This window comes from Ciconia boyciana, chromosome 4 (assembly GCF_034638445.1).
Source record: "Ciconia boyciana chromosome 4, ASM3463844v1, whole genome shotgun sequence".
NCBI lineage: Eukaryota > Metazoa > Chordata > Aves > Ciconiiformes > Ciconiidae > Ciconia > Ciconia boyciana.
Genome location: NC_132937.1, coordinates 62,486,030 through 62,510,632, shown reverse-complemented (window position 1 = coordinate 62,510,632; position 24,603 = coordinate 62,486,030). Strand labels below are relative to the sequence as shown.

At 36.8% G+C, this 24,603-nt stretch overlaps 1 protein-coding gene across 11 annotated transcripts in view; it reads right to left on the bottom strand.

The window, feature by feature from the left end:
- AOPEP (aminopeptidase O (putative)) overlaps window positions 1-24,603 on the bottom strand; it is a 209,848-nt gene that overhangs the window by 116,046 nt on the left and 69,199 nt on the right. For 10 of the 11 annotated variants that reach the window (XM_072859722.1, XM_072859731.1, XM_072859719.1 and 7 more), the window contains exons 7-9: window positions 7,358-7,547; window positions 5,411-5,520; window positions 59-161 (exon numbers count right to left, since the gene is read on the bottom strand). In XM_072859722.1, coding sequence (XP_072715823.1) covers window positions 59-161; window positions 5,411-5,520; window positions 7,358-7,547 — 403 coding nt within the window. The remainder of the gene's footprint in view (window positions 1-58; window positions 162-5,410; window positions 5,521-7,357; window positions 7,548-24,603) is intronic. The other variant, XM_072859726.1, reaches the window with a different exon arrangement.

The window sequence follows — 24,603 nt, the reverse complement described above, 5'->3', positions numbered from 1 at the left end:
AGAAGTCTTTATTGTATTAGCAAAGCAATTTCAATAAAAATTAGTTGACAACACTCACCTTCAAATAGTGAACCTGCATGAAGATTTTTTCTGCTTTAAGACCATGTTTGATAACAGATGCTCCAGACTCACTCAATTCTCCTGTGCTCTCCTTTTTGGGCCTAAAATGGTAACATGCTAATTAAGTCTTGGATAAGTAGGTAAAGAAGTAACTCATACATTACACATTCTCACAGTTGAAAGCATTGTGAATGACATAATAACTTTAGACACCTGTGACTAGAGTTCAGTCTTTTTCTTTACCCTAAGTAAATAACTTGGCTTAGACAAACAAACAAACAAACAAATTCCATACTTTTAATGCAATTTTGTACATAGGTGACCAGACAGCTGGGGTACAAATGAAATCCATCACTAAGTTGGTGTACTCTTTTCACTGCCAGCATGACATCATATTTCATGCCATTCTACAGTGCACGGACACATTATGAACAAAGAGAAACAAACAAAAAAAGACATAGGGAAGGAAAGGGAAAGGGAAAGGGAAAGGGAAAGGGAAAGGGAAAGGGAAAGGGAAAGGGAAAGGGAAAGGGAAGGATATTGAAGTCATTATGTTCAACTAGAGATTTCTCTTTTTATACCTGAACATCGGCTTAACAGCTTACACAACTATACTTGCAAGAATAACCTATTTCATCTGCATGCAATACACTGCAGAAGAAATAATGTTCTGTTTTTCATTTTTGCTGTTTGGGGTTGGAAGAAAAGTAGTTGAAGTTTGTTTTAAAAGAGCAACCCTTTCACACACACAGAGGTTTGGGGTTTAAAGACAATAATGTCTAGAATAAAACTGCTTCTTCACTGCCTGATTTTAAAATGTAATACCGCACCTGGTATGCCAGAAATCTACAGCAGTAAAAGTTTGGAGGACTTCTAGGCTCTTATGAGCACAGAGTGAAAACTAAAGAGAAGCTATGCTAATATTTTTTCTTCACTTATAAGCAGTGCCTTCACAGGCATAGTACCAAAGATCCCCCTAGTTTTATTTCTTCCATCCAGAAAACATCACAGCTAACAGTGGTCTGACAACAGATGTCTGTCTTAGGAGCCTAACCCTGTGACTGAAACAACCTCTCCAATTCTAAGTGTGGATTTTGAAATGGCCAGTCTTGGAAACCAAACATCTTTCCCCCGACTTCTACAGAATAGGGGCAACACAGGCCACAGCAGTGCAGGATTCTTCAAACCACATCACTCACACACTTCTCATAAGCTAATCCATGTGATCAAATTTCTTTCATACCTATGTCTGCTTTGAAGAAAACATTCTTCCTTTTTTGTTTCTGTGTAATGGTTTCTTATTAGAGTTTTGTCCAGAATGCTAAGCTGTTTTTTTTACCCTTTAGGCACTACATTTAGGACCTGTGCATATGAAATTCACTTCACACAGTAAAATCTTGACAAAATATAACTGTTTGAAATAAAATAGGAAAAACAAAGTGATGATTCAGTTTTACACTTTTCCTAATACAGTCCTTTACCATGCTATAGTTCATATTTTCTTTCAAGGAAGATCTTCCTTCAGCACTGAAAGGAGGAGATCAATAACTGATTTCTTATCCTATGGTAACTCCAGTTTTTCAAGACAATGCAACCATTGCAGACCCACTGTAGAAGAGCAGAGGTCCACCTGTTTCCACTCTGGATCAGTCTCCCGGAAGGAATGCTTACTGGCATTCCATATGCGACTTTTCATTGTTCTCTGCATATATAAAAAGCCAAAACTGCTTAATTTCTCTCACAATAAATAGCCCAGACTTTGAAAAATGGAATTTGAGCCCAGGCTACAGGATCCACACTAAACTGAAATACTTCCCATAATCACGATTATTCTAAATTAGGCAACCATACTTCCTTCCTTCCTCCTCCAACTTTGTGTCTGTGTAGATCCTAGTAGGTGACCAGAAAGCAGTATCCCATCTGGATGATGGTACTGAAGAATTTCCTTTTGCAAAGGATGTATATATACCCCTGATGTTGTCTGCAAAAGAGTGTAAATATTCAGAAAGTTACCCTGTCCTCTGCTGTCAGTACTTCAGCACACTATTTTAAAGCAATGCTTAGTATATTTACAACACATTGAATGTACAGAGATGGAAAGTTTTACACTGACGTACAAAACCTGGCATCTAACGTAGCTGATGAAGCTAGGCATAATGCTAAAGGCAAGCTGATTGAAGGTATGCAAGCTGCTACCTGGCACATTTTAGATACTGGCAAATTTCTGAAGGAAGCAAAAGATGCTGCTTTTTTTTTTTTTTTTTGCCAGGCAGAGAAGTACATTGTACAAAGTAAAAGTACAATTCACCAGCAAGTCCTTGGTAACTAAATGCTCTGATGTGCTAGGTAGTCATAAAGAGACCACAAGAGACCATCAGAAAGGCACATTTCCTATCAGTGTGATAGAATAAAACTCTTTAAACACCTACAGAGCAGTCAGAGAGAATTACTTCAGGAGGAAAATGGGCTTGATGCAAGTAGAACTCAGAGACAAATTTAGAATTAGATATCAACACTGGTTTGTCTTAATGAAGAATCACAAGCTGAAGTTCAGTCATAAGGGCCAGGGCATGAAACAATCTCAACACCAGCTTTATTCCACAGAATGAAATGGAGTTCTCTAGTCTTCTTTGCTTTCATAACAAGAGAGACTGGATGAGAATGCTGGTGTTGATGCTTGCCAGCAGAATGAGTGGCAGGACATATTTCACAGGTGCTTTTATCCCTGCAGGTTTGCTTCAAACTCTGTGAGAAAATACACAGGATTCTGTCTGAAGTCTTATCCTGTATGAGCACTACAGTGCCACAAATTCGTTCTTCAATACTAAGATTTGCTGGTGCTGCCTTTCAGAGCTGCTGCCTGCTGAAAAGACACTTACCTATTTCTTTCATACCTGACTTCTTTTTTCACAGGTAGCTTATGAGATGCTACTATAACATAACATCAAATATCCATAATAAGAAGAAACATCACGCTGACAATCACTTTGCTGAGTGGCTTTCACCTAGTCTGAACAGGTATTCATTTGCTGGATCAAAAGTTAATAGGATCAGCTGACAAGTTTTGGGCAGGGTTTTCCTGCTGTCAGGAGAAAGCACAGAAAATCGTATGATCATCCAGCAGGAAACAAAAAAGTAATTGAAGAATAAGCTTATGCTTGGGAAGAGTGGGTTGGCTGATTTTTTTCTTCCTGACATAATTGGCAAGAAGTAACAAACAGTTATCACGTAATTTTAATATCCTTGTATAAAAACACAAGCCTGAACCAGCACAAGCCTCAGTACAGACTCAAAACCCAGTGCAGTGCCAAGACTGAAATTTCCTCTCTTACATACCAATTCGGGAAAGCACATGGACATACTTTCAGAAGGGAGAAGAAAAGAAAAAAAAACAGTAAACATGCAAAGAGAGAACTTATTCAAGTCCCTGCCACAAAAATAGTAGAGAATATTTATATCTGACTGAAACCAGTGGAAAGTCCTTAAAGGCAACCACAGGAAACTAGAAACATCAGAGAGGAAGAGATTGCCAGAATCCCAAGCTGGCGTCATGTTCCTCTCCTGAAGTGTATATTACAGGCATATTTTTCAAACAAGAAAAAATTTGTCATTCTTTTGTATTAACATTGAGAATACCACTATGCAAATGGTAAGAAGCATGCTTATTACAGAGACTTATGTCTACTAACTGTGGAAGTCAACAGAAAGCTTAAGTTTCAATTTCAAGATAAATCAATCCTTCCTGAGTTTCAAACTACAAAGGGTATTTTGGCCCTTAGAAAAATTATTTTAAAAATTTACACCACATACACATTTTATTAAAAGTAACAACTACATAATTAACGCAAAAGATGACAAATGTGATTCCCTAATGTTGAAAATGGAACCATACATCCAGATAAGCCTCATATCACATGAACCAACGTTCCAATTTTAAAACAAACAAACAAAAACCCCAGAGTCTGTCAATCAGTAGTTGTTTTGGTAGCAGCTATATGACAGCTAGTGATAAGGCTTGCTTTTGTATTTACACCTATCATCAGATTGCACACTTGCAAATATATAACTTCACTGACTCTGCTTACACGTAGGATACACAATTCATCAACAAACATGAAGTAAAACAGGTCAATGAAAGGCTACAGTTATGCAAAGTTGGTGACGCATTTTCAGATGACATGAGGCCATAGACAGGAATTTCTATGTTGGTCAACACTGCCCAAATATAAAAGGCTTTTAGGTCCTACTGGGAAAGCACAAAAAGAAGGGCAGACCTCAAAATGAATGAAACGGCAACAGACTTCCAAAAACATTTAGAAGTTGATTATATAGAAGATGGGGATCAATTTGTTCTTCAGTTCCACTTGGTGAAAGAAAAGAAGAAATCTACGTTATTTGAAATAAACAGTATTTCAACTGTGCATTAGGAAGCAATTTTTAACTGTTAACACTAAAACAGCTTAGCTAGGTGGAAACTTTTTTATTGGAGGTTTCAAAGAACTTGTTAGCAAAAAAACCTGCTTAAGATGGTCTGAGTACACTGCCTGTATTTCAGGGTAGGGGAACGGTCTACATAATCTCTTGAAATCTGTCCCTGTACTTCCGTGATTTGGTCAGTGTAGGGCTAATTTGAGTTAGGATTAGTAAACTTGTTTTTCTTGGTCAAAGACTGTGGAGAGACAAGCACAGGAGATGTTAGGCAGCCACTCAAGATAAAAAGACTATGGCAAATTCCCAAGACACCAATCAGAACAGCCCAGATTATTAATCATTAGCAAAGCAAGAATCTTTTTTTTATCTAATGTCTTTAGCTATGTAGGAAGAAGCCTTGAGCTCAGCATCTGGTACCTAAAGACCAAAATCTTGTTTAAATAGTATCATTAGTCATTTCTAAAGAGAACGAAGATTTATATAGTTCATTATGCTTTTTCCTTTGTTTTTTAAATCTTCATTCAGCTTGGCAGTTAGATACCGTACTCCTGTATGTGCTTGTCTTGAGCCACAGAAAGTGAATCTGTTACAGCTTCAAACAGTGAACTTTGTTCAGGAAATGGCCTTTTTTTTTCCCCTGAATAGAGGCTCTTGTAAACTGCTTACAGACATTTTATATCAAGCTAAATCCCATGGGTTCTGAAAGCTTTCTATAACAAAGAGAAAAGCAATTGCATTATACAGAAGATGAATAACCTACTCAATTTAATTTGACTTTTCTTTTTTCTTCAGAAGGAAATAAGGAAATGCAGTGGATTTAATCAGATGATTTGGATGCCTATCCTTTGAAGGGAGAAAATGGTGGAAAACAGGAGAGAGAGAACACGCAAAAGCAAAGATTACACTGTCATATTGTTACCTTAAAACTTGCAGCTCTTCTTCAGAGTTCTGCACCTCATCTCTGAGTCGTCGCCAGCGAAGTAAAGCTTTCAATTCCTGCTGCCCTGTTACTTCATCATGTGACAGCTGCTTAGGGTACAAAAACACCAATCACTGATTGCTGTTTCCCAACAGACAACAATAATTTTCAGAAAGAGAAGCTTGTTTTGTTTCCCTTTAACATGGAGAAGATGCAGGAAACAGTACCAATATCCATGATTTAAAACAAAAACAAAAACCCCACAAACCAAAAAATAACAACAAAATAACAGTTGCTGCTATTAAGAGTTAATAGCAGCATGAAGGAAAACAGAAGCCTTGATGTGCGCATCAAATCAATAGTCGGTTAAATATTTCTGTCTGAGGAGAGAGATGGGCATGTTGTTTTCCCTTTAGTGACTGGCAATAAGTGAATTGAATGGACAGGACAGATACCTGGCGTATCGGTTTTGGTTGCATCTTTACTCTTCCCAGCCTTGAAAGCAAAGAGCTGCTTTGTGTCCTGACTTGACTCCTCTTTCCTACTACTTCTGATATACTCATGAAAGCTCCCTGTTGTATTTCCCCCCATTTACGTAATATTAACAGAGATGCATGCTTATGAAATAAATGCCAGGTTTTCAGCTTACAAATAACAACTAATCTATGCTTCTCTAGTATAAAAAAAGATGGGAGATGGGAGAAAGCAAAAGCAGCTAATATTATCCTGCATTACAACAATATTTCAGTCACATGAAATTATTGTCAGGCACTATGAAATTAACTTACAATCCTACAATTGTACAATTGCACAGCACCAAAACTACTCATAAATTCTAAAAAGGAAAAAAAAAAGCAATAATATATTTTCTGACCTTATAAATTAACAAGGGCACTAATCACCCTGTTTTGTTGCTTACTCCTTTCCATTCAGCTACATGGAAGGGTGTCTACTACAATGAAAATGCTTTCAAGTGACTCACAAAAGCATAGACTTAATGTGAACAGCTCACAGCAGAGGAGTGATGCTCAATGTAAGGGCAGAAATGAGCTTCAGGACCAGAAGGGAAAAGCAAAGTGTTTGGACAGCCTTCCTCTCCTTCTTGTTCCAGAAACATGGTAAGTGACAAGGAATTCTGTTTTGTTTGGTGCTATAAATATGCCTAATACTTAATTAAATGGAGGCTCAGAAGAGTGTACGATGTCAGTTCCCAGTCCCACCTGCTCTTCCACAGGTGGAGCTCTGCAGACTTAAGGGACAGAATCAGGGCCTGACACAAGCATGGGAAGAAATGACTAACACACGAAATGCTTGAAGTAGCAGAGGTACCATAAAAATAAGAATTGGATCAGAAAACCACTTTACTAGCTGACATGCAATTTATGAGCTTTTCACTTTAAGGCAGACAATGATTTCTAAGCCTCTGACATGAGGGTAACTCTTGCTGGGTAGTATAAGAGGAAGAAAGTGTAAGAACTGGTGCCCTATTTCATCAGCTTTCATTTTGTTTTGAGGTACGCTTCTTGGCTGTCCACTGGACAAAACCAGACCACTTTCATTAGGTACCTGGAATATGACAATATTCAGTAAGACTCTGCTGATTATTCCAGTTTCAGGAACACAATACAAGTGGAAAGAATGCAGAGCAACTGTTTGATAGCTGAATTGTAATAATTGAGTAGTACATTTGTGGCAAGGTAATCATTGACAAACAGATGTTTCCATTCTTATTTGCACTGACCTCTACCTCTGTAAAGATTAGTGTTCATGGTGGATTAGGAAAGACTTTTTATTTTTTTTTAAATCAAGTTATCATGCAAATTCCAATATTATTTTAAAAGACTTATCTTCATAACACAGGAGGTTTAATTTCTACCTAATTCACAGCAGGGTATATAATTTGATTTTCACATAATTCAATTGAGAAGTGATGTATCATCACCTTACCTGTTGTGCCCTAGCCCAAAATATATCTTCTAAAAACGTGGCAAACCCTTCACTTATCCACTCTTCAGTCCAGTCACGAGCACCAATGGCCAGTCCAAACCAAGCATGAGCAATTTCATGGCACAAACGCGTTCCACAGAGATGGCTCCCTCCTGGTAATACACTCTGTGACAGGAAGATGATGTGTGGGCTGCACAACAGGAATGAGTGACAAAATACATTATTGACCTGTTATAACATGCATTGCATGGCCATAATAATGTATAGGCTTTATTATCCTTGTCAGCCTGTTATTACTATATGCATGCTAGGTCATGACTGATAGTTTATAGCTCAGACATTTTGAGGAATTAGGTTGTACTTTATTGTTGGTTGGCAGAGAATCAAACTAAAATTCTGCCAAGCAGTTGTTTTGTATTCAACCGTCAAACAGCTATTACCTGTAAGAAGTAACTTAAACCAAAGTTTTATATTTTTCAAATTACAACACTGATTTATTTCAATAGAACCATTTATATATAAGCCAGGATAATAAAAGATGAGCAGGTGTGAATATAGGCAGCAAGTATTTATCAGTTAAATTATCAAAGCTGGAAATAAATAAAGCAGAAACATTTTATAAAGAAAACAAATCACTATCCAAAAGCAACAAGAGCCATGTATAGTAAAGTACATGTGCTTGTTAAAACTTAAAACAAGCTAAAAAGGTATCATCTGATTATAAGAGTTGATCATTTCTACAAATGCAGAGGAAGAACAACATCCTTTACCACAAGCAGAGAAGTGAGAAGGAGACTCAATATTTTTCAGTAAATATCTGCTTTTCACAACAGGGGAGAACAACGCAATCTATATCTACTCTTCTTTGCACTCAAGTACTATAAGAAGAAATTGGGGGAAAAACTGTTATGAATTATTGCTCTGCTACTGAAAACACTTACACTGAATTGCAAGTTACTGCAGTTCCCAACTCATGTTCTGCTGTAAGGCAATTTCTGCTATGCTTATAGACATTACAGACATTAATGTCTCCAAAGTTACATAATTTTTGGAATTAAGTACATCTAGGAAAGAAAAGTAGCAGAATTAAGCCCTCTGACTAACATGCAAGGGATTAACGGGGCACTGTGCCACTGATGGGAGTAGCAAGGGCACAAACCAAGACCACCATCTGCAGACTATTCCTGCACTAACCCTCAGCATCCATAATCTGCATTTCAACTGTTTTCTCAACTCCAGACAGTTCAAAAGGAAATAAAGCATAATGGTAATACCTTTAAGACCATGGGTCTTTAAAACTAAGTCTAGCCTTCCGAGCATGGGAGGGGAGCACATGGCCTCAAGACATTTCCAAGAGTCAGATATTATTCGTCAAGTGTTCCAAAGAGCTTCCCCACCCGCCCGACCCATCCGTTGGAAATGTTAAAAAAACACCCACATTTCTCTTGCAACCAGTTGAATGTCTGGAACTGAGACCATAAAATATGGTACACACTTAAACAGAAAAACATATTCAGTAACCATCTCCTTATAAAATAATAATACTCATCCAGCAAAGCAAGTTAATACATTTCAATCAGCTGGCATTGTAAAAAACAATGTAAGAAATTAAAGCACTAATAGAGGACTCAAGTCACAGAGAACACAGCAAGAAAAAACAGCAGCTCTCCAAATCTTCGCCAAAAGCAATTCTGATTAAGAGAAGTGAGGGAGGGAGAGAGGGGGGAAAAGTGCAAGCACAGTAGCTGCAGAACATGATGAACCTTTTATTATAAAGCCCCTGATGAGAAGAATAACTGCAGCTTTGGGGGTATTACTTTGGTCAGTTGTAAGTAAGTGACCCCTAACTGTGGCATGTGTACAGTGCTACAAAGAAAAACCGCAGAAATGGACCAAGTAAATAACATTCCAGACATACTGCTGGCAGTGTTTCGGCCATTTGGTTAAGCAAAACAAAAGTAACTTCATGCCTTATAAACAGGCCCACAGAATGTTTTGCATTTTAAGTCTACTGTAGGTAAACACACAATAAAAGTAAAGATTGTATTTCCTGCTTTTTCCAATCACTTAAATAATAGAAATGCCACATTTGAACAATCTTCTCCTTTATGGAAGGATTACAAATCACTTCCGTGAGAAAAATGTATATGAGTTAAAATTTTGGCCAAAGAATAAGAATACAACTTTCTACAAGGCCAAAAATAAGATTATGTGCTGCAGCAGAATTTCATTTTAGAGTCTGGGTAGAGCCAGCAACTTCCTTGCCTGAGAACACCTTAATGATTCCTTTTATTTTGTTTGCCCTTAACAAGCATCTATATCTCTAATTCAGAGCCTCATATAGCAACGGATATCACTACAGAGCACTGCAGAGTTCCCATTTATCTTAAGAGTAATTTTATCAAAGACTGAACATGTTTCTGTAATATGTCCAGCATCTATTAGTTTGGGGAGAAGTTTGATTCTGTGTATTAGTTTAAAACCCAGATTCTCTATTTCCAATACATGTTTGAATTCCAGAAACTCTGCTCCACCTCTAGTGATACCAATCAAATCTACATTTTTTACATCATCTAGGATATGCAGTGTTATTCATTGCACATTGTTACTGTCAGTGTTGTTCCTAAAGCACTCAGGAATTCAAGAAGGTGTCTATGTGAAAAATAAGATAGTCAGGATGATGACTAAATTGCAATAGCCAAAAACTTCTTTTTTTTTTTTTACCAGAATAGGAATTTGGCCCCCTTACCATCCATTTGATTTACTAGGAACAAATCATAAGGCTTGATATCCATTGCTGTCACTGGAATTGAAAAGGAGAGAAACCCATTCTTACACCAGGAGCGGACAAAGGTGATTCACCTCAGCAATTACATCAAGACCTGACAAGGTATGCGCAGCTTATAAATGCCTCTAGCTGATGTCTTTTCAAGTCTGGCCCAAGTTTCTAAAGCAGGCCAGAACAGGCTAGCTGGATGTGGTAAGGAAGATGGGAAACCTCTCCCAGTTAACAAAAAAATAAAAACCCCAGCAGTCCTTTGCAGGAAGCTGGACAAGTTCCCGATAGCTCTTACAGAAAAATAAGTTAATGACTTGTTTTCAACAAGTATACACGTGGTTACACTTTTAAAACAAAAGGTTATTATTCTGAGCAGAATCACACCCTCATAACTTAGATCTTTGTATCATTTGACTGAAAGAAGGAACAAGTTCCCTCTCCCAGTTAAACTGCAGTTAAGGGAAATCTCAACACTGTTAACTATGGTATGAACGCATATGAAGGAAAACCTGAGCCCCAAAGGGAAAGAAATTTTTGGTGTGAAAGGCCAAAGGGTCCTGATGTTCCAATCATCCAAGTCCACCCATGTTGATGTTCTTAATAAATGGTTTCTTTAACACATAAAAGGTTTCCAATGAGTCCTAGAGCTCTGAGCAGTAATCTGACCAGTTGAGAGGCCAAATCTCTGAAAGCAATTTTGCAAAACTTTTTCTCCAGACTTACGACTTAGATGCAGGTGCCGCTTTGCACACAGGCTGCAGCAGCATGCTATCTTTGGCTGCTCACACTTAATCAGATGAGACACAGCACAAACTCTAGCCAAATGTATGTGCAAGAACTTAAGTACACATTTAAGTTAGGAACATGAAGCTAATTTCTAACAGACTTGTTGCATTCCTTTTGAAGTAGCAGTCTTTCTCTCTTAACACACAGGGATTTGCAGATACATTTTCTTATGTATTTATTGAAATAACAGAGCCAAGACCATATCAGCTGGAAAATTATGCTTCTGGAGTCAAAATCACTATTACAGATGGAAGTTATATAATTAAAAAAATATTTTTCATGTTTTGAAAGTATTCCACATATTGCTTCTCTTTTCCTATTTAGAAAAAGGTAGTCAGATAGTAAATGGGTTAGACAGTTATTGTACTTCTAGAAAATCCCTTCTTAAACACGTAGAAGGGAGCAGGGGAAGTCTCTCTCAAAATATTTTCATAGGAACACATTAAAATTAAGATATACATTTCAAGATTACTGGAATTCGAGAAAGCTAGACAATTAAATGACAGCTCTTTACATATAGTTTGTGCAATCTCTCATCACTTGCCTTCAACCTACGTGATTCCAGTGATACAAAGAACAGTATTAGCATACTGTCGGCGGTATCTACACCAGACTTTGAATGTTAGCTTCATTTATCTTTGAGGACACTGGTGCCATTAGGATGCAGACACAAGAACATGCAACATCCAGTTACCTCTATAATCTCCAGCCTTCTGGTGTATGTTACAGTCCAGTACTGAGAGAACTACAGAGACAACCTTTTTAACCTCCTAGGTTTATAGTGTACCAGAAACTCAAATACACATGCAGATGCAGCTGTAGAGACAAGGATCTGGTAGTTAGAATATTCTCAGCATTGTTCCAGAAATAATGGAAACTTCGTGAAGTTTTCCCTTCCTACCATCATAGTGGGAAACTGAAAAGTGACTGGAAGTTACAGCTGAAAGTCATTCTAGAGCAGATGACTAACTTTTTACTCCATAAATCATGCAATAATACAGTAGGGTAGGCCATAGGGAAAGACGACCAACCGCTGTGTGTGGGAAGGAGGATGGTATCAGCCAACTCAGTAGAGCAATTCAACATCCAAACTTCAAATTTCAGTCAAGCACCTAGTTAATGATCTGAACACCTGAGCTGCTCCATGAACTGGCAGACAATCACTTCAGTCTTGCTTATTTTACTGTACCAAACCAGATTAATCAGGATGTGTATAAACAAGGGTGAAACCCTCTCAGGAGAAACTCTCTTTATTACTGTTCAACAGCAAAACTGGTACTTGGCGTAAAACTGAAGAAATTATATAGTAAAAGGAAAAAGATAACATGAGCCTAAGCTCAGACAGCTGCTACACAAACAACTGGGTTTGTAACAACTCTTGATTTTTTTGCATTATCTCCAATCCCATACTATACTAAATGAACAGCCGTAAACTACAAACCTGCATAAAAAGCCAGAATGTATTTATCACACACAACTGTGACATACACCACCTTCCAATGTCTTTGGACTTACAAGTCAACTATTTATTTGATTTGTCCAGACATTATTCACAGAGGAAATTTTATAAATTTTCTTCAGATACCAAAACAGCTCTGGAACTTTATGATGAACAAAAATAAACTAAACTAAGCCACATTGAAAATATTGACAAGAGCTGACAAATGCAATTTTTATATGCCAGGAGACCTTACTTTGTTACTGCAAAAGGACCAATCATACTGACCCAAACAAAAAGGATACAGGTTTGATGTGCTTCAAAAAATAAACACAGAATTTGATGCACTCCCAGCTAAGATCAGCCTAAAGGAAACTGTGTCAAACCATCTCATTCCCCATAACTCAATTCTCTTAACTGTATGTTCACAAATTAAAAGATATGCTATATCCTTTCATGCTATATCTTGTATATATTTGCATAAATTTCCTCAAAATTTCAATCATAACTTGCTCTGAAACTTTTACATGAGTAAAAGGTCAAAGTATTAAAAAAACAATCTGCAGTATTTTTAGATTATTTTTTAACAATAAAAAATTAATAAAAGTCAAGAAACAAACCAAACTACTGAAGAATTTATTTTTTGTTTTAAAATTAGACCAATGGGAACTAACCACATACAGGGTGATACCATCTATTAACTTCTTATTTAAATACCATAGGACAGTCAATCCTAAAAGTGGAATTCATATTTCGTATTTCTGTCTTAGGGGACTTCAAATATAAAATGCAGAGCTGTACCTGCTAAAACAAGATATTTATGTGCCCAACAAAATGCACATCTAGCAGACAGGAAACATTTTGGAGGTTTTAAGTTTTGCACCAGTATTGCCAAAAATGTGCCTTATTCTTTTCTAATTGTTTCTAAAGCATGCTCTGTTTTGAAGTTCTAGCTTTCTTTTAGGCTCAGCTCCTCTGTGCTCCATCATCCAACCAAAATATCCAATGTTAAAATGGTGGACTGAAACTATCCCTTCCCACAGAAGAGTTACAAGAATTTCCCTAGATCCAACTCTCAAGAACAGGAACACACCACAGGATGAACAATCTGGTAATAATGCAACTAATTTCTTTAAACAATGCTGTCTTGTCCTCTCTCTAACACACATGGAGCACACACATTGATAGTGCTAAGACAAAAAAACTTTAATTGGGGTTTTACAAAAATTCACAAAACAACTTATCTGTGGCTGATATCCTGCTGCAGTCATATCATGGTAATAAATCCTACCTGCTTCAAATGTTCTGATTCGGGATGTGAACCAAGAAGGAAAGGACAGACGTTGTATTTTACATGAAGACTTCAGTCTGATGTCTGGGATCCAAGTATTGCCAGTGAGCTAACCCAACTTTGTAATAAGCTCATCAGGAATTAGAGGTGACAAGATCAACCAGCAGTCAACCCGAGTAAGAACTGTGGAGTTGAGGAGTTGACCTGTGATGCCCCTAGGATGCCTAACAGCAACACTAGCTCACTTCTTTTCATCTGACACATTCTGTATCACAAAGAGGAACTTGCAGGGCACGAACCTTTTTTGGAGTCCTCCAGATTTTGTTTCCTAATATCTTATGTAAGCCCAACAATATCTGTTCATTTAGAAACTTCTGTACTCCCAGGATTTGCAACAGGCAGCAAATTGCCTCCTGTTGTACAGAAAGAAAAGCAAACACAGAAAATTGGGGGGGGAGAAGGAATTACAGATTCAAAACCTCAGCTTCCATCAAGATTTTTTTATCCAGATTTGTTTGAAACCTCACACCCAAAAAACCACGAAGTAATGGAATTCTCTTATAAAAATCAATTACACAATACCTCCTAGTAACAAATGGCTACAATACTGTCAAAAATCTTACAGTCAGTTTTCAAAGAGAAACACCTTCAGGACTAAAGCTTTTCATGTTGTATATCACACAATGAATTTTTCATATTTAACGGATTTAGTTAACTGATTTAGAAGTAACTGCAAGTAAAGTGGCTTCAATAAATGCAAGCACCTGTTTCACTCTTAAAAAAACCCCTCTCTATATTTTACGGAGCTCAACTTTTAACCTTCACACTTCACATGCTCAAAAAGTACTGACACTGCTAACACTGAAAGTAATTTGTGAATCAGTGACACCGATTTCCAGATCCCTTACTAAGTATTCATAGTACAAAATTGTATTGTTTCATGGCAGATGTTTCCAAACAAGTCTTACAAGCTACACAACTCAATTAGTTTATTTCCTTTTTTCTTAAAAAACAGATAGATTGGAAGTCAATTTAGAGTACTTCAGTTAAAGAGCAAAGAAATCAAGATCTAGAAAGTCAAAATATTTCCAGTTCAGATTGTTCTGTGAATAGTATTTTAGGATATGGAATTTTTCTTAGAAGTATCTTTTTTTTGTTTGACAGAAGACAGCTGATGCAAAGATCACAACAATGATAAAACATCTCTAGTCTTGCTGACACAGGTAGCATCACAAAAAAGGTTCAGAGGCTGAGGGGAAAATTTTGTTCATGTCTGAGGAGCCAGAGGAAATACCACGTTCCCACTAATTTCAGTAAGAACTGGAATATGAATGCAATATTTGGTTTACATTCTGGATTTGCTAAATTCCATCTTTCATATGAAACTTCTACCACATTTCTCTGAGTGCTTCCAAACATGAGAAAATGGCCAAATGAAGAAAAAGAAAGAAAAAGTTGTGCTATTAACCATGTGAAAATGGTTAATAACAGATAGTACTGTGGAAAGTCTCTATTAGAACCATGCATTTATATTCATTGTCTTTCATTTAAAACTGATTTATAAGATTAGGATCACAAAATTCACCTTAAGCACTTGCTGAAATAAAAAAAAGTTAACAGAAAATAGCAACGGACAGCCATTGATAATTGTAATTAATTATTTTAATTTATCATATTATTTTAACAAGAGGGTAATGGAAACAGATGTAGATACAGGTACTCACACCTCTCATTTTGTAAATACAAAATGGTTTTCTGTGATAATATTTTTTTTTTTTTTAGGTTTCCTTCTCATGTACCAAAGGGAAGACTAAAAAAAGGAATCTCTTGTTTTATATTAGAAATGCACACAGCATTTGTTTCGGAGCCTTTTCAAACTATTCTTTGTATTCTTGCTAAAATGATTAATATGATGAACAGTCTCTAACAACATTCCTCAGTTCCAGTCTAAGTGATGGCATTTGTCACTGATGGATGATATTATTTGATCATGGATGGATTTAATTATTTGTAGCTTTCCATCATTGTTATTACTGGAAGACCTGGATTTCCTTTTACTACATCATGAAGTTTCTGGCAGATATTAACACAGCTGAGAGCCAAAGTGCAAATAACCAACTATGATAAATAGTCAGACAGAAAGAGCAAAATGTATCTGCTCCTCCATATTCAGTGAAAATTCACTCAAGTTAAGGGCCTATACATTAGTGGTCTCAAAAGTGACATGGAAAAGGCAAACTAAAATAAAGAATGGATCATTTTTTCTTCATTTAACATATAGAAGAAAGCTTTTATCCACACATACCAGAACAAAAGAACAACAAACAACAACAAACAAGCCAAACCAACAAGAAAAAAGGAAAAGAGATTGCTTGTTCTTCCAAGTATTTCAGGTTTCTTCCCTCAATGTAAACCTCGTGGTATCGCTGTTCTAAAAGTAGCAAGGAAATGAAATGTGCATGAAGGCAGAAGTGGCTCTTATTAAATCTCTACAAACTACAGTTAAAGTATCATCACAAACCAAACCAAACCTAAGGAATGCTCTTGTTTTTTAAGGATCCCTATCACAAATACTTCACCTGCAGACCGAGAAAACTTCAGATACATCCCTGATTCATTCAGGAAATCCCAAACATTACTGGAGGAGAGAGCGCTACAAATCCCTGATATTTCTAAGAAAAAATAAATAAAAAGGTAAAGCTCAGAGTTTTTTAAAAAAAGATGAGAACTTCTCAAATCACAAAAGAGTCAGAGATCCAATTCTTTTAAATTTTCAATTCATATCCAATACACTCTTGCTTGTTGTGCCAACTACAAATGTGGGAGCAAACAATGAGATTAAAATAATTATACAATTTGCATGTGATCTAATTTTTGCCCATAAGCAGTATCACCCACAATTCTTGCTTTTAAGAATTGGTACCTAGAAATGCATTTTCTGAACTTTCATTTTACTTAAAAGAAGGGGTGCAAAGCCAACACTATCAAGTCTACCCTGATTTTCAACATCCCTGCTAAAAAGCATTATTTCTACTATGCCTTTATCCTCTGTATATACAAATGCTACAACACTCTGCGCACTCATCTTAAAAATTATTCAGGCAATAGAAATTTAACTCACTAGTCCTACTATCATCCATTACCTGTTTTTCTTATTTTTGTCATCTATAAACAGTATGTAAACTGACATAAAATGCATGCTTTCATTTCACTGAATGAGGATCCAATGCTTATTGTTACACTGATTAACGAGATACATGTTGTTAGGAAAAAAAGAGAGAACATAGAAGAATACGTAATGGCTTCAAAATTATTTTCTTAGTTTATTCTGTGCAGCAGCTATACAAGCCTTCTTTTTTGTGTGCATCAGTCAATAAGATATCTGTTGTGCTTTTGCACAAAGAACAAAGATGCCTTTATCAATTCTCAAAAGTCTGTAGGACAAACCATTCATGCTGTCAAACCCCCTAAAAGCCTTTCAGCAAATAATGAAATCCATCAGTGACAAATGTCAACATACTAATTTGTTAAATACAGAACAAAAGCAACATTCAGAAGAGGTGCCTCATTTCATGTTATATCAGCCCTTCAATTTGTAACAACTTTATGGCAGCCCACAGATCATGCAATATTAAAACAGAACAGCATTATAATTATTAAAACTAGAACAATCTACTCTCCTTACAATAAATGCTTAATAGTTCAACAAAACTGTAAACAAAATCTTTTGGGAACATCAAACTCTTTGCAATGCATTCATTTTCCTCCTTTTTGGAAGATTATTTCCAAATAAAATCTTACACACACAGATTCTCTTTCACACACAGTCACATTTATTGTGCTGGTGGAAAAATAAGATTAAATTACATCATATCCAGTGATAGAAGAGCTTCAGTGTGCCTGAGAATTACTTTAGCCATTATACAGGACATCCAGCTATTATTGTTGAATCATATAGCAAAGGGACAGTTTAGCTGGAAGTAGCTAGTGTGCATGTGAATTACTATATTCATCATACAAAGACATCCAGCTATTACTATTGAATCACATAGCAAGGGACAGTTTAACTGGCAATAGCTAGCATAACTGAGAACTGTGTTAATGTCTTATAATATTAAGTATCACCTACTAATGAACTTTTATTCTGTTGCATCTTCTATCAATTTACCTTTTCATACATCTCCAAATTTGTTTCAGTCCATCATAGGGACTAAACAATATTCTTGGGGGTACTGGTGGATGAAAAGCTGGACATAAGCCAGCAATACGAGCTCGCAGCCCAGAAAGCCAACCGTATCCTGGGCTGCATCAAAAGAAACGTGGCCAGGAGGTCGAGGGAGGTGATTCTGCCGCTCTGCTCTGCTGTGGTGAGACCCCACCTGCAGTACTGCGTCCGGCTCTGGAGCCCTCAGCACAGGAAAGACGTGGAGCTGTTGGAGCAGGTCCAGAGGAGGGCCACAAAAATGGTCAGAGGGATGGAACACCTCTCCTATGAAGAAAGGCTGAGAGAGTTGGGGTTGTTCAGCCTGGAGAAGAGAAGGCTCTGGGGAGACCTTATTGCTGCTTTTCGATACTTAAAGGGGGCCTATAGGAAAGATGGGGACAGACTTTTTAGCAAGGCCTGTTGTGACAGGACAAGGAGCAATGGTTTTAAACTAAGGGAGGGCAGATTTAGACTGGATTTAAGAAAGAAATTTTTTACAATGAGGGTGTTGAGGCACTGGAACAGGTTGCCCAGAGAGGTGGTAGATGCCCCATCCCTGGAAACATTCAGGGTCAGGTTGGATGGGGCTCTGAGCAACCTGATCGAGTTGAAGATGTCCCTGCTCTTGCAGGGGGGTTGGACTAGATGGCCTGTAAAGGTCCCTTCCAACCCAAAGCATTCTATGATTCTATGATTCTTGCTGTTGTCCAGGACACTGCCACAGAATACATTTACCTATTCTTTTCAAAAGATGCCAGAAAGAAGCAAACACCATTATCTTCTAGAAACATCAGTTGCATCCAGTATTTCTTCTGGAGATTTCCAACAGTGACCTGACAACTTGTGCTCTGTGAATTCACCAAATAAACCTTGAAAACAGAAAGGAGCTTTTGAAGTTGTTACATTGAGAATGCCAAATTCTGCATCTGGCAAAATGCTAAGGCTAATACAGATTATATTAGTAAGTATTTTCCCAAGTCCAAGAGCAGAGAGTGAGGTGGTTTCCTGCCTTGCAAGACCACAGCAAATAAACAACCATGGGTCAAAAGATATCAATTTTGAGGTGGTTTTGTTTGTTTTGTTTTAAATCACCTAGGATTTTAAATTAAAAAAAAAGTAGAAAATTTTTGATTCCTCCTCATGTACTTTCCTGCTATCAGTTCTGTCAATACATTAAAATCTCTCTCTTTTTGTCAGACCATACATTCATATTTGCATGTGGATATTGGCCACTCACAAGAAGCGAACGTATTCCAAAATTTCTGCCAAGACCAAACAGAATCAGGCTTCCAGTTAAAATCCAATTAAAACTAGCTGGATAACAGGTAGTTCCTGTTGGATTCTTCCTTGCAGACTCGGTTGGGTCTATATCTTGTCAAATGGTTACATTTTGTTTCTATATATTCTGTATTGTCAGCATTAATCAAATTAATGTTTTTAAACCTCAGATGATATTTGGCATTCATATCAGTTTAGATTTATGAACCTGATGATCAAAAAGTTGTGCAAATTGTATAATTTTCCAGAAAGTACAGATTGAAGTTTCCAAATAGCTATCAGTTTTACAGCCAAATCCAGTCACTCTGCTGTAAATCTAGTTAATCTCCACAGTGTAATTTACATTTTTAGTTTTAGCAGAATTTAATGTCAAGTGGGAGAACACTCCTTGAGACTTGCTCCAACTATAAGACAGTGTGTCTCTGACGTACTGTACATACCTGCTTGACTGCAACTTAAACTTTAGTATAGCAGTTTCATGTTGGTTTTAGAGTAGGAAACACTTTAAAAGATAAATTCCATTCTCAGGTCATATTCTGGATTCAAACCTCTAGGTCTATTATACTGTCCTCACCACCTGTTACCAAAGTCACAGGTAGATACAAGAAGCTGTTACCCTCTCCATGGCCTGACACTAGAAGGGACGGCACAGTGTCTGCCAGTGTGTTTCTGCTGGGCTCAGTTCCAAGTTCTGGAGAGAAAAGCTCTTTGGTGACAGCAATACGTACCTCACCCCTGCTAATAGCTATCACTCTGTAACTGTGCCTCCAACAGGTTTAAATTTGGTTAACTGAGAATTCACCACAAATATTACAGTTATACTGACAAATGCAAATTGGATGTAGCTGTTTCTTCTCAGAAAGCACTGGAAATACCTCTGTGCCTTTTTTTTTCTGGGAACTTAAAGAATTTGCATTTATACATATGCACTGTTGTATTAACTCAGATCAACTGGCCAAGCAAAAACAGAAATTAAGCTTCAAGAGCCAAATAACATATCTAGTCAGGCACTACCAGACAGCACAATAACACCAGGATCTGTTCAAAATCAGAGGCCTGTTTATTATAAGAAAAAAGTAAACAGCAGTAAGTAGAGACTGCTGGTTTATACTGGCCATAATGGCAGAGTGGTTTGAATTTACAAGGATGTGCCCAGTGTGGTTTTTAAGAAAAAGGAGTTGCTTAATCCATAAATAGAATTGGGTGAATCCTACCTTCTCTGCCAATAGCTCTCTTTATAGAAAATTATGTGAAGCTAAGACTTTACATAGACTGTAGACTTATAGTAAGCTTCATTTTATCCTTTTCTCCATCCTTGCGGTAAAGGCAGGTAGTTTTTTTAAATCAGGCATCTTCGCACCACTAAATGAATATAGTATTCCAATTTCTCTGGAAAAGTGAGTGAATAAAAGCAGTTCTCTCTGCACTCAAATTGTCTCTAACCTATCAAACTGTTGCAGAGGAAACGTGATAACCCAAACTTAAGTCATGGGATTCAGAAAGAGGAATTAATCTGTAAATCTGTTTGTTCCAAGATGTAACTTGCACATACTGCTTTTACATATATACAATGTAAAATTAATATGTACTGTTTAGCATTACAAATACATCACACAAAATCAAAATCAGAAAAGCAGCACTGGCCCTAAAGATTTTACCTTATTATGCTACTGAAGGCAGTGGGGAAGAGAAAAATTTCCCCAAACAGCTCAAAATCATGTCCTACAGTTACTTAGAAATAACTTTGTGTTCTCTCCAAACTAATGATCTTATCTCTGATATGCTGCATTTTTGTCTGGAGCACTGTACTGTAAGTAAAATACAATGGTGCTTCAGCTAGCACTGAGAGGTGCACAAAATTTTATGTGCAAAGACAGAAACTTTTGAAATATCATGAGATACATATATAAGATATACAAGATAGTAGCAAAGCCATTTCAATCACTGACAAGCAAGTCTCCTTCCTCACTTCATCATGCTAAGGTCTAATTTAGGCCTCTTAAAAATTTGCTCAGTGACTAAGCCATATGCACCTTTCTTTTGGTGGTCTATGAGTTATCTTCAAGAAGACTAACAACGCTATTCAGAATTACATCACAGCTTTAACTCAGTATTTATCACTACCAAGATGGTGATCATACGAAAAATGTATTCCTGACAGTGAACTCCCCAACATTTATTTGACAAAATAGCTCTGTATACAACAAATGAGAAAGAATATTCCAGCAAATTCACTGTACTAGCTCTTCACAGTTCGAAACACTACCTTAAATTTCACCTTCAAACAATTTAAGCAGAAGATAACAATTTTCCAAGAAATCTTAAAGATGCTTGAAATTCTGAAATTATGCTATAATTAAAGGGAAATGAACCTTTATAAATATCAATGCAGCATCATACCATGAATGAGACAGATTATCGAATTAATATGACTTCACTGTTCAATTTTGACATTTAAAACCAGACTTAGAAGTCAAGATAAACTTGTAATATAAACTTGTAATACCAAAGCACATAGTAACCTCCTTTGTTAAGCAGAGGCATAAGTTATGCAATATTGTGGGAAGAGCAGGCAGTCATCACAAACCAGATGCCTGCCACCTGGCAAGAAAACGGACTGGCCTTTAAATTAAAAGGAATGAAACCATCTATTTCCTTCATGCTACCACAGACAAAGGAAATCCAAAAACTATCCCAGAAAACAGAGCTGGTGTTTTATTCACAAACCACAATCTCCAAGCAAACTTTTCATATTCTCAAACCCACACATTTCAATTCATTTCCCCCAAATCCATCATAGACGCAATTCCCTCATAGAAAAAGGAAACACGCAGCACCCTTCTCTCCTCCTTGGAAGCACTCTCAGCAGTCTACTTGTCCTTCTGATCTGCCTAAGGACAAAACATTCTTACATGCGTTCCTCCACCAATTTCAACAGTTTAACTCTCAGTCTCTATCATGAGACCCCTACTAGTCCCAAAGCAAATCTCTAACAGCAACAAACTGGTGGGAAGCACGCGTGTGTGCAGAGCAAATTCATATGACAACAATCAGACTGCAATGTATCACATATCAGCCCTTGGAAAAACAAAAAATAATGTTTCAAATTTCCAGTCACATATAATGATCCACAAACCAATAGGTGCTAACTTTTATAGGAGGAGCTATATTTTGACAGTACTCTGAAAAATTCTGTAGTTCCACAGCTCAGCTTTTCTCAAAAAAGCCCCCAACTTTTCCTTAGTAAGCATGATCAGAAGAAATCTATGTCAGAAATTCAATCACTGAAATGTAAAATAAGGCAGCAAAATCTCTTTTTTAACCCCATTACAGGTTTAGGGTTTGATGGTAGTATCAACACACTTTGGAAACTGTGAGGGTTTTTAATTCATATTTTTTTTCTGAAAATTAAAAAAAGTTCCAATTATTTGGATGGAACAGATGGAAGGAGACTTCAGATGAAATTCTTTTGAAAAGGCAACTGATATAGTTTAATATATATTAAGAGTTCTAAATAAATAGTTACTTTACTCCTACAGGTATGAAAATCTGCTTGTACCTTTCAAATAATATTCTTTCCTATGAGAAATGTTTCAAAAAAAATCTTTAAAATGAACTACACATGTTAATCCACTTTTGAAGAGAAGAATTATCATTTTTACATTAAATATAGTGGAACAGACACAAGGGCTAAATGATTGTTCTCAGGATACAGAATTCTGTTTTTCATTCCTTCCCTCACACATCAATGAATAAACACAAGGATGCAGAATAATTGGAGATGACCAACACATCAGAGGAATCTGCTCTGTGTGCAACATAAAAACCTTAAAAATTTGGCAGTGGCAGAGAAAGTACAAAAGCTAGCAAAGAATTTTTTCAGATGTTTGGTATAAAAGAATTACAATAACCATCCCTCATAGGACTACGCTCAAAGCTAATGCTTTATCAGTGCACTCACTGCAAAAGTCTCAGAACAGGGATAAACCAAGGCATTAATATAAATACTGCCCAGATTCCCCCCAACGTGTTCTGTAATGTCCCCTCTCCTTTCAACGCATTTTTCACTGTTATTTAATGAATGTTCTTAGGTACACCATTGAACATTTCCAAAACGAGCATGTGGACATTCATGTTGTGACAGAACAGCATATCAAGTCAGGTCTATCCAAACAGTCTTCTCTACTTGTACTTACATGTCAAGGAGGAAAACAATGAAAATTAGAACAGTTTCCTACACCTCATGAAAGAGAAATAATGTACTGCCAAAGAGACCGAACTCACACTGGTTAAAGCCTACAATAAGCACATGATAATGATTAGTTGAAAGTAAAGTTTGGTGGAATACCTGCTTTGACATTTGAGAATTAGTAATAACAATAGACACCAGCCTTACATTTTTAAATGAAGCAACCTCTGCAATAAGTAGAAAGGGATCAAAATATCAAGAAATCCACACCGTTGCTTGAGGGATTTGCCAGATTTATTGTCACTGTGAAGATTAAAATAACCCACCATTAAGAATTGTATGTATGCATTCCATTCAGATGTCAAAAGTCTAAAAATTATGTGATCAAGAGAGTGGTTTCTAGGCAGATAATAAATAAAGGACAAGTTTAAAATAGAAATGTTGAAAAACATCTGAAGAATTACATATAGAGTAGACTCTTGCTATCATTCCCATTGTGATCAACAGGCATAGGACTATGCCCAAAGTAGTCTCAATAATAGTAACAACACCTTTTCCCATGGCTTAAGATAACAAAGCTAAAGATAGCAAGATGAAACAAGATCATCTGAAACTACGAAATTAACAGAAATGAACAAGCTCACTGACACGTTGTAAGAATTATGGTGTCAGCATGGGTGTCTTTATGTTCTCAAAGTGCTTTCAAGCCTAATGAGTAAATACTAAGTAATTTCCCTGAGTGTCAGAGTGAGGGGAAAGGGAATCTTTTTGTACCATGGTATTTTCATGCATCACCAACACTTTTCTGCCTCTTTTTAAAAGCAGTAGAAACTGCTATATAAAAACAAAAATAAAAAGTTGCCAGTGTCTAACAACTGTGGTAAGGGGCAGCACAGGACTTTCCAGCCACATTTCACATTTATACTCAAACTGAATCTGCTAGAAAGCTTAGCATTTGCAAGCAGGGTTAAAACCTTTTTATTTTTAAATCCCAACTTCATGACAAAAGGGCTAAAACATCTAGCTATCTGAAGTTAATAATAGATTACATGGTGCCATCCACTTTTCCCATCCTCCAGAAGAGACAGGTCTTGAAGCATCTTACAGATCCCCTGTAATTCCTCCTTTGGCTATGTTACAAGCATCAGGTGGGAGCCAGAAGTAATACACATGACCACAAAGAAGCTCTTTACCCTCAGAAAGATCCTTAACTACCAGCTGCTTCCTTCGAGCTCTTAGTAACATTGTCATTGCAGTTTAATTCTGCTATATTAACAAGCA